This window comes from Eretmochelys imbricata, unplaced genomic scaffold (genome assembly GCF_965152235.1).
Source record: "Eretmochelys imbricata isolate rEreImb1 unplaced genomic scaffold, rEreImb1.hap1 Scaffold_34, whole genome shotgun sequence".
Classification (NCBI taxonomy): domain Eukaryota; kingdom Metazoa; phylum Chordata; order Testudines; family Cheloniidae; genus Eretmochelys; species Eretmochelys imbricata.
The window spans coordinates 398,676-407,849 of NW_027554346.1; the positions used below are offsets into that span (position 1 = coordinate 398,676).

Consider the following 9,174-nt stretch of genomic DNA (forward strand, 5'->3'; position numbering starts at 1 on the left):
GCCGACGGGGCCGTAGTGCCTGGTCCTAGCGCCTTTAATCAGGTTTCTGAAGGAGAGTGGGTTTGTAGATTTTACATGGAGATGTTTTCTGCTAAGAAGTTTCACACTTACAAGGCTCAACTCCGCTGCAAAAGGCAAGTGCCAGGGCTTCACCCATAGATTGCCAAGACCAGAAGAGACCCCTGGCGTCTAGTCTGTATAGCGCAGGCCAGAGAATGGCCCAGAACAATTCCAGTTTGAACTAGCAACGAGCATCTCTACGATGAGCTCAGCACCACCCCAGCATAAGGCCCTGCTCTATTTTATGCCAGCAAGAGCAGGTTTTAGTAAGAAAACAGTCTTAGCCCTTGATCGTGCACCTGCTTAAGGCCGCGTGTCACTCTGAGCACCTGACTATCCCCTTTGACGCGTTTGTCACTCTGAAGTCAATGGGGGAAGTTACAGACCTGCGTAAGTGTGTCGGGGTGGGGGGCCTTTCCCAGGGGGTGGCTAGTCCATTTCACCGGGGTGCAGTACTGCAGAAGGGTGAAACCTCCTTCGGGGTTGATTTCAATTGAGCGTGACAGCTGTGAACTCCCCCTTCGGTTAGTGGCTGCCAGGACAGGACCAAAGGAGAAGGCAGCCTGCCCGAGAGCGGTGCTGAGGATGGTTTTGGGTAGGGGCCACTGGTGGCTGTGAGAAGCCAGAACAGACACAAAACTGAAAGGCTGGGGGCTTATCTAACCAGCGCGTCAGTGAAGACGCTGTGTGCACCAGGCCTTCGCCCATCCGTGTAGGCATCCACCTCCCCGAGAGGCAGTAGCCAGGCGCTTGGAGAATTAGTCCGTCGACCTAGCGCTGCCTACGCTGGGGCTGAGGTTGGTATACCGGCATCTCTCAAGTGTGTAGATTTTCACACCTCTGAGGGCTGTTGCTATGCCGAAGAAAATTCCTCGTGGAGACCAGGCCTGTGAGAGTCAGAGCCAGCCTGAGGGAGCAGCCGGCAGTGCGGTGTCTGCCCCTGAAGAAACAGGCAGAGAGGTTTTGGTTGGGGGTGCAGGCTTAGAAGAGCGGTCTTGGTGCTCTGAGCAAATAAACCCCCCGGTTTCCTGGTATCTGAGTCTCTCTGCGTTCCGCGACGCAGGCCTTTGTACAGTTTGTAAATAAACAAAACTGCATCAAAGAAATCCCCGACTGCCACCGATTTCTCCTCCTCACAGGAACAAGCTACTGGATTTTTGGCTAGCTGCTCAGGTCAAAGGGTTACACTCCTGCCCTTGCTAGCGGCTCTGAGGACGAGGAGAATGCAGAGACCCCCCAGCCCCATGGAATCTGTCCCCCCAGAGTTGCCAGCTTTTCCTGTGGTGCTGGCAGGGCCTCCCAGCCAAGTCCCTTTTCCCTTTCCCTGGCTCACAGCGAACAACCCTGAGTTCATTGCTATTTACACAGCCCCATGGAGGAAATGCAGCCGACCCCCCCCCCCCGCTTGATATCGATCTGCGACTTCCTGACAGGTGAGCTCTCTGTGGTGCAACTCACCCTCCAAGCAGCACCTGTGCCCCAGGGGACAGGAGGACACTCGAGGGGGGCCATCGTGGGCACATCCTGTCTCAGGGTGAAGGGGAAGTTTCCTGAGGCACCAGCCCCCACTCCCACCTCTGGGACACGCCCTCCCAGGTATCACAATGTCTGCGGTCAGGAGATAAACTTTTATTGCAGCGCTGTTCCCAGGGGCGGGGAGGCTGTCCGCACCTGCGAGGCGGGCCCTAGATCTGGGTCCGGAAGTGCACGCCGGTCCCCTCCATGCGGCGCTGGTAATGGGCGTCGAATGCCTCGCTCTGCGCCACGGTGAAATGGTTCTTCCAGTCGCCAACCTCGCCTGGGGAGGAGAGGGGGTATCAGCGGGGAGACCCCTCACCAGCAGCAGCCGCCCCTTCCCCAGGAAGTGCCTTCCACCCCCAGCCAGGGGACCCCAGCTCCAGGGAGCGCCCCCCCTCCATACCGTGCCCCGCAGCCAGCTGGGTCACAGGACAGGACTGCCAGGAAGAATGCCATGGGGACCCAGCCCAACAGGAGTTACCCAGAATCCCTGGGAAGAGCTGAAAGGACACGACCCCCCCCACCTGTGACCTTATGGGGCGCTAATGCCAAGTGAGCATGGCCCCCCACAAGGGACTATGGGTAATAAGGCAAGGCTTCAGACCAAGCAGGCATTACCCAGAGTACCTTGGGCAAGTCTCCTAGGCCCCGTTCCAGGGGGCCACGGAGCAGTGTATAGGGAACTTTCCAGACAAAGCCAGTGGGGTAAGGGGTCCCCACAATCCCCAGGTCCCCCTCCCCCTCCGCTCACCCTGGCGCATGAAGGGGCTGATGGTCTGGTCGAAGATGACGCTGGGGATACTGCTATAGTTGGCCATGGGGTTCTCCTTCATGATCTGGAAGGACGTTTGTTGGACGATTTTCTCCACCACCTCTGGAGGCAGCTCCACCTCCAAGAAGTCCATGACCCTGTGGATCTCCCGGGCCGGGTCCTGGTGAGGGAGAAGGATGCTGATCCAACGGCCTCTTGATGGCAACTGGCTGAGGGCCCAGGGGTGCATAAGGGTTACAGGGATCCCTTGGGTCTGGTAGCTACACAGACGTTCGCCAAAGGACGTGGTGTGAGGTCTTTAATGAAAGCCTGTGTTGCACTGGACATGGGCATATGGCACTAAGTAACGAGTTATGTATAGACACTGAACTTTGCCACCTCACTGGTTACCCCTTTTTCCAGATAATGTATTAATATGTTGAGCAGGGCTGGGCCCAGGACAGACCCCTGGGGGACCCCACTATTTATCCCTCTCCACTGTGAAAACTGACCATTTATTCCTGCCCTTTGTTCCCTGCCTTTTAATCAGTTACTGATCCACGAGAGGCGCTTCCCTCTTATCCCAGGACAGCTCACTTGGCTTAAGAGCCTTTGGTGAGGGGCTTGCGAAAGGCTTTCTGAGTGAGCGTCTCCGCTGCAGTAAAATACCTGCAGCTGGCCTGCGTCAGCTGACTCGGGCTCTGTGACGTTATTGACTTGAACTGGGACCGTATAGAACATTGTTGCAACCAAGGTCCTGTAGTGGCACCAAATCTTGTACAAAAGGGGTCAAATAAAGTGTCTAAGACGAGGTGATGGTTGGCTGGTTAGGATTATGCTGTCTGTCTGCATGTATCGTTTTTGTATTTAAAGTTATCAGTATTGGCTCTATACTGTCTGTATTCCAAACTTATGCTCTGCTTCCGGGGGATACCCCAGACAAGTTGGTGTCTTGTCCAAGCCCCATGATCAGCCTCAGTCAGCGACACGAGCCCCCCAGGGGCGTTTTATGGCAGTGTAGAACTACCCGGAAAGTCCAGGTACACTAGATCCACTGGATTCCCCTTGTCCACGTGTTTCCTGACCCCCACAAAGAACTCTAGTAGATTGGTGAGGCACGATTTCCTTTTACAGACACAGTGTTGACTCTTCCCCAGTAGATCATGTGCATCTCGGTGTCTGATAAATTCTGTTCTTCACTAGAGTTTCAACCAGCTTGCCCGGTACTGAAGTCAGGCTTCCCGGCCTGTGATTGCCAGAATCGCCGCTGGAGCCTCTCTTAAAAATCGGAGTCACATTAGCTGCCCTCCCGTCCGCTGGTCCAGAGGCTGATGTGAGTGATAAGTAACATGCCACATTTAGCAGTTCTGCCGTTTCATATTCGAGTTTCCTCAGAACTCTTGGGTGATGCCGTCTGGGCCTGATGGCTTCTCACTGGGCGGGGGAGGTGAGCCCACATGCCCCTCCACGCGTCTCCTCTGGCTTCTGCCCACTGTGGAGAAGGGTCTCGGGGCTTCACCCCCCACAGGGCATGCCTGTCGGGGCTCGGGGCTTCCACTGGAGCAGGGTTGAAGCCCTGAGACTCCCTGTCCCCGCAGAGCTGAAGCCCCAAGTCTCGGCAGGTGAGCCCCACAGGGCTGAAGCCCTGGCACACACTCCCAAGCTCTTAAACATCTGAAGATTGTTGTGTGCGGCTGGGTACGTCTGGCCACCCCTAAGTTATTCCCTCAGTCTGTGAGGAGAAGCTACCAGCGAGCTTGATCTTTTGAGATGTGATTTCAGCCAAACTGATTGAAAATGCTGGGAGAAGGATTTGGAATTAACAATCTTGCAGGAGACAGGCAGGGGAACGCCTTGTGAGTCAACTGAGGCATAGAAAGCAGGTTATGTAACTATTTCCAGTATTCTCATTCTATTGCTTGACGCCCTCTTCTTTGATGCTAAACTTCTCGTGGTTCTCACTGTCACTGCATCGAAGTGCGGCGCAAAGGGGAGCGGGGATCCAGAGGGGGGATTTTACCAGCCGGTGGGTTCTGACTCTGGGATCTGGAAGCGCTGGGAGTGTGCGGGGGATCGGGGCTGGTAACTCCAGAGAGGGGCTCCAAGGGGCCAGGGTGTGCGCCGGCCGCTCGCTAACCTGGACAGAGTGAGCCCCACGGAGGCTGGGGCGGCGGAGGTTGTACCCTTCCAGAGGCTGGTGGTTTCAGGGAACTGACCCACGGCGGGGCCAGACACGACTCTGTCATGCTAAGACCCCTGGGCAGCGTGACTTGCCCCTTGCCCCCCGTCCCATCCTTCCACACTCACCTCTTTCATGTCCTCATAGAAGACGTAGAGGATGCGGTGATTGGCCCGTTCAGCCCAGTATCCACAGACGTGGTCATACCACGAGCCCCAGGCCACTGTGGGGAGAGAGGCCAAGCTGACATAACCCTAATCCCTTGGGCAGAGGTCATAGGATGTGACCTTTGGTGTGGTCACCATACAGACTCCTGCCAGAATTCCTTGCTAGCCTCCCCCAGCAGGTAAGGACCGGTCCGTATACCCCGACGGGGAAACCTCAGGTCTGGAACCAAGGGAGCTTCCTCACACCCACAATCCCTTAGGGCCCCCACAGCCTAAGAAGGGGTGGGGAGGGAGGTGGGGCTGCCATGGGGCCTCTGAACCCTCTCGCCCAGTACTAACGTTTCCCATCCATGAACTTCTGCAGATAGAGCTCCCAGGGCCCCGGCTCGGGCTGTGTCTTGTTCATCTGGTCAAAGAAGTAATACGAGACCAAGTTATCCTTGGCATTTCGGGCCACATAGATCACCTGGAGAAGAGAGAACAACGTGACTGTGGGTTGGGATTTAGGGGTACCAGCAGGGCTGTTGGGGGACCGGGTGGGGGGTGTCTCTTGCCTTGCATCCGTTCTCCCAGAAGGACTTGGGAACCAGCTGGAAGGGCAGGTGGGTCTTGATGACTCGGGGGGGAGGAACATTCGCCAGCTGCTGCACACCTGCGAGAGACGGGACCAGAGGGGGCGTCAGCCCTGCGGGGGGAGCCCAGCAAGGTGGTGGGGGGTTGCAGCCTTGCCCTGTCCCCGGGCACGTAGATCAGAAGCACCCACCTGAGGGCACTGGGGGAGGGGAGCAGATCTCCAGGAAGGGGATCCGGATGTGGGTCGGGGCTCGGCAGGCTTTTTCCACGTCCCCTCGGACCAGGATCAGGTCCACGATCTCCTGCATCCACGTGGTCCCTGCAGCGAGACAGTCACAGACAGAGACCCCACCATCCCTGCTCACGCCCAGGCAGCTTGATCCAGAACCCCTGGCAAGGGGCAGTCATCAGACAGGATGCTACAGCACCCCCTGCTGGGAGAGCACCGCCCCTCCCCCACCCCACAGTGCCCCCCGCAGCGCCCCTCCCTCCCCACAGCACCCCCTGCTGGGAGAGCACCGCCCCTCCCCCACCCCACAGCGCCCCCCGCAGCGCCCCTCCCTCCCCACAGCACCCCCTGCTGGGAGAGCACCGCCCCTCCCCCACCCCACAGCGCCCCCCGCAGCGCCCCTCCCTCCCCACAGCACCCCCTGCTGGGAGAGCACCGCCCCTCCCCCACCCCACAGCACCCCGCTCCCTCCCCACAGCGCCCCCTGCTGGGAGAGTAGCGTCCCTCCCCCTCCCTATAGCACCCCCACAGCACCCCTCTCCCTCCCCACAGCGCCCTCTGCTGGGACAGGCCAGGTCTAGAGTAGCCAGGAGCCGCCCCACAACCAGCGCCCCGCCCCCTTCCTACAGGCCATGGCGGGAGTAGCCAGAAGCTGCCCGCACAGCCAGAGCCCCTCCCCCTCCCCACAGCACCCCCTGCTGGGACAGGCCGGGGCTGGAGAATCCGGGAGCTCCCCCCACAGCCAGTGCCCCGCCCCCTCCCCACAGCGCCCCCTGATGGGAGAGGCTGGGCTGGAGTATATGGCAGCTCCCCACGCTGCAAGTGCTTCTGCCCCACTCCCTACGGCGCCCCCTGCTGGGGGAGGCCGGGTCTGCTCTCTTACCCGCCTTGGGGTAGGTGGAGATGAGGAGGTCGTCAGCCCAGGCCTGGAAGTTCTCGATGGGGCCCCACTGCTGGGCGATGGGCTCCATGAGCGGGATCCCATGGACCAGCTGGAGGGGGAAGCGGTAGAAGACGTCCTGGGATTCTTGCAAGACCCTAGTGTAGGTCTTTGGCGCTGCCATGGCACCTGCTTCAAGGGGCGAGGTGGGGAGCCCTGCTCAGGGGTAGGGACCCCTTGGGGGATTCCTAGCAGGGGAAGAAGACTGGTTTCTGGGGGACCTAGCTGAGGGGAGCAGGTGGGATTCGGGGGGGGGGTGCTGCCTCAGGGCTCCCTGGCTGAAGGCGCAGGCTGGGTCCCTCCTGATCCTGTCGGAGTTGCTGGCCGTGTCCTTTGCAGCTGAGATTTCTCCCTGCACAAAGATCAGTAAATAACCTTTACCTTCAGTCCAGCTGGCCACGCAACGAGGGGTTGAACTTGTAACCCTCCTGCCAGGTGGAGCTGGCAGCCACCAGGGCCGGGTTCAATATCTAGGGGTTCCTCTGCACCGACACAACCCAGAACCGGCTCCAGCCCCACGCAGTGACCTGGGAGAATTACCGCCCACCCCGGGCGCCGCTGAGAGGTAAAACTCCCCCCCCTCGCACGCACAGAGTCTGAGTGTAGAAAAGAGACTCTTAACGAGAGGAGGGAAGTCGCCCGGCATTAATTAGGGAAAATGCCACAAGCTGGATTCATACACGTAACGCTGTGAGCGGGACGCCCACACCAGGGTGTGGGGGGCAGAACGTCCGCTTCCTGTTCCTGAGACCTACAACCACCAGTTCCTTGTCTGTGCCCCCCAGTTTCCCTCTGTGAGGATGTGACGCAGCAGAGAGGGGGGAGTGTTGACCTGGGAATGTGCCCTGGTAGGGGAGACCCGAGAGCCTGTCCCCTGAGCCGGGAGGGGGAGGTGACACCTCTGCCCGGAAATGTGAACAGAGGCGGCAGCAGGGAACCTGCTGGGGGGGTTTAGTTTCAGTTTGGGGCTGGGTGGAGGAACGCAGGGAACCCCAGGGCTGGGGTCTGAGCTCCCTGCCCCCCAGAAGGACTTGACTGAGGGGTCCTGGGTGTACCCACAAGCTCTGTTTTGGACTGTGTTCCTGTGGTGCAATAAACCTGTTTTACTGGCTGGCTGAGAGTCTCAGTGAATCCCAGGGAGAGGGGTGCAGGGCCTGGACTCCCCCACACTCCGTGGCACCCTCCACCCCACCCCACTCACAGGGGGGGGTCCCTGGTCAGTGAGAACCCAGGGCTCAGAGGCGCGTCTGTGGGAGCTCCCCTCCCGCCTCGGGGAGAAGGCACATGGCTTGTTCCCCCCTCTGAGAACTTGCTTTAGCTGCCCCCCCCCGCCCCACAGCTGCTCATTCCGCTCTGCTGGCCCCTGGCCAGCCACGGTGCCTCTCTGCTAGCCCCTGGCCAGCCACAGCTGCTCTCTGCTAGTCCCCGGCCAGCCACGGCTCCTCTCTGCTAGCCCCCGGCCAGCCACGGCTCCTCTCTGCTAGCCCCCGGCCAGCCACGGCTCCTCTCTGCTAGTCCCCGGCCAGCCACGGCTCCTCTCTGCTAGTCCCCAGCCAGCCACAGCTCCTCTCTGCTAGTCCCCGGCCAGCCACGGCTCCTCTCTGCTAGTCCCCAGCCAGCCATGGTGACTCTCTGCTAGTCACCCGGCCAGCCACGGCTCCTCTCTCCTGGTCACGCAGCCAGCCACGGTTGTCTGGCTCACTGCCCCCCAAAATGGACCCAGCTGAGGGGTCCTGTTCTCTGCACCTACAAGCTCTGTGTTAGACTATGTTCCTGTCGTCTAATAAAGCTCTGTTTTACTGGCTGGCTGAGAGTCCCGTCTGACTGCGGAGTTGGGGGGGCAGGACCCTCTGGCTTCCCCAGGACCCCGCCTGGGCAGACTCGCTGGGGGAAGCGCACGGAGGGGCAGAGGAGGCTGAATGCTCCGAGGTCAGACCCAGGGAGGTGGAAGCAGTGTGAGACGAAAGCTCATGCTCAAATAAATTGGTTAGTCTCTAAGGTGCCACAAGTACTCCTTTTCTTTTTGCGAATACAGACTAACACGGCTGTTACTCTGAAACCTGCTCACAGAAAGGAGACTTCCCCAGAGTCCTGCCTGGCTTCGTAGGGAGCAGTTCCAGAGCATCGCCCAGGGACTCCGTGACACCCACCACAAGGGATTTCAGCTCTCATTTGAGCACTTTAACGTAACAAAAGGCTCCTAATAAAATCTATTTAGCTCTGTGATTGAACAATGGGAGGAACAGGCTAAACCAGTCTGGGGACCCCTAGGCAGGGTCCACACCTCCTGGCTGGGATGCCTGTCCCCACCCCTCTTACTTTCACAGGGCTCTAGCATGTCTGTAACACAGGCCATAGAGCTTCTCCCGAAACAATTCCGAGAGCAGATCCCTGTAGCATTTCATTTCACTAAGGGGGTGTGATGAAGTGGGGGACTTTCTTGTTTTTCCTTAAAAAGAACAGGAGGACTTGTGGCACCTTAGAGACTAACAAATGTATTTGAGCATGAGCTTTCATGAGCTACAGCTCACTTCATCGGATGCTGTAGCTCACGAAAGTTTATGCTCAAATAAATTGGTTAGTCTCTAAGGTGCCACAAGTCCTCCTTTTCTTTTTGCGGATACAGACTAACACGGCTGCTACTCTGAAACTTGTTTTTCCTTGTTTCCTATGGGGGATTTTCTTGGTTTTCCTATGGTTTGCATGCAGAGGGGGTGGGACTCAGTTTCCCTGGGTGCTACAGGTTTAACGAGGGGA

At 58.7% G+C, this 9,174-nt stretch overlaps 1 protein-coding gene across 3 annotated transcripts; it reads right to left on the reverse strand.

Moving 5' to 3' along the window:
• Nucleotides 1-1,702: 1,702 nt before the first annotated feature.
• On the reverse strand, nucleotides 1,703-7,212 carry LOC144258683 (sulfotransferase 1B1-like). 3 transcript variants are annotated; one of them, XM_077806874.1, is made up of 8 exons: nucleotides 7,098-7,212; nucleotides 6,361-6,769; nucleotides 5,439-5,567; nucleotides 5,230-5,327; nucleotides 5,015-5,141; nucleotides 4,637-4,731; nucleotides 2,330-2,510; nucleotides 1,703-1,858 (listed from the first exon to the last, which is right to left on the reverse strand). In XM_077806874.1, exons 2-8 carry the CDS (start codon nucleotides 6,539-6,541, stop codon nucleotides 1,746-1,748), a joined length of 924 nt encoding a protein of 307 aa, XP_077663000.1. In that variant the 5' UTR covers nucleotides 6,542-6,769; nucleotides 7,098-7,212; the 3' UTR covers nucleotides 1,703-1,745. The 3 variants fall into 3 exon arrangements, 2 of the variants coding, with proteins under 2 accessions (XP_077663000.1, XP_077663001.1); XM_077806875.1 differs by having other exon boundaries at nucleotides 7,009-7,180; XR_013344709.1 differs by having other exon boundaries at nucleotides 1,731-1,858; nucleotides 2,330-2,559.
• Nucleotides 7,213-9,174: the final 1,962 nt, after the last annotated feature.

Bases quoted from the DNA above. Each gene is read 5' to 3' on its own strand.
- LOC144258683 (XM_077806874.1), bottom strand. From the start codon at position 6,541: ATGGCAGCGCCAAAGACCTACACTAGGGTCTTGCAAGAATCCCAGGAC. The intron at 5,568-6,360 runs GTAAGAGAGCAG...GTCTCGCTGCAG, and splicing joins CTCCACCTACCCCAAGGCGG to GGACCACGTGGATGCAGGAG. The intron at 4,732-5,014 runs GTTAGTACTGGG...CTCTCCCCACAG, and splicing joins GAAGTTCATGGATGGGAAAC to TGGCCTGGGGCTCGTGGTAT.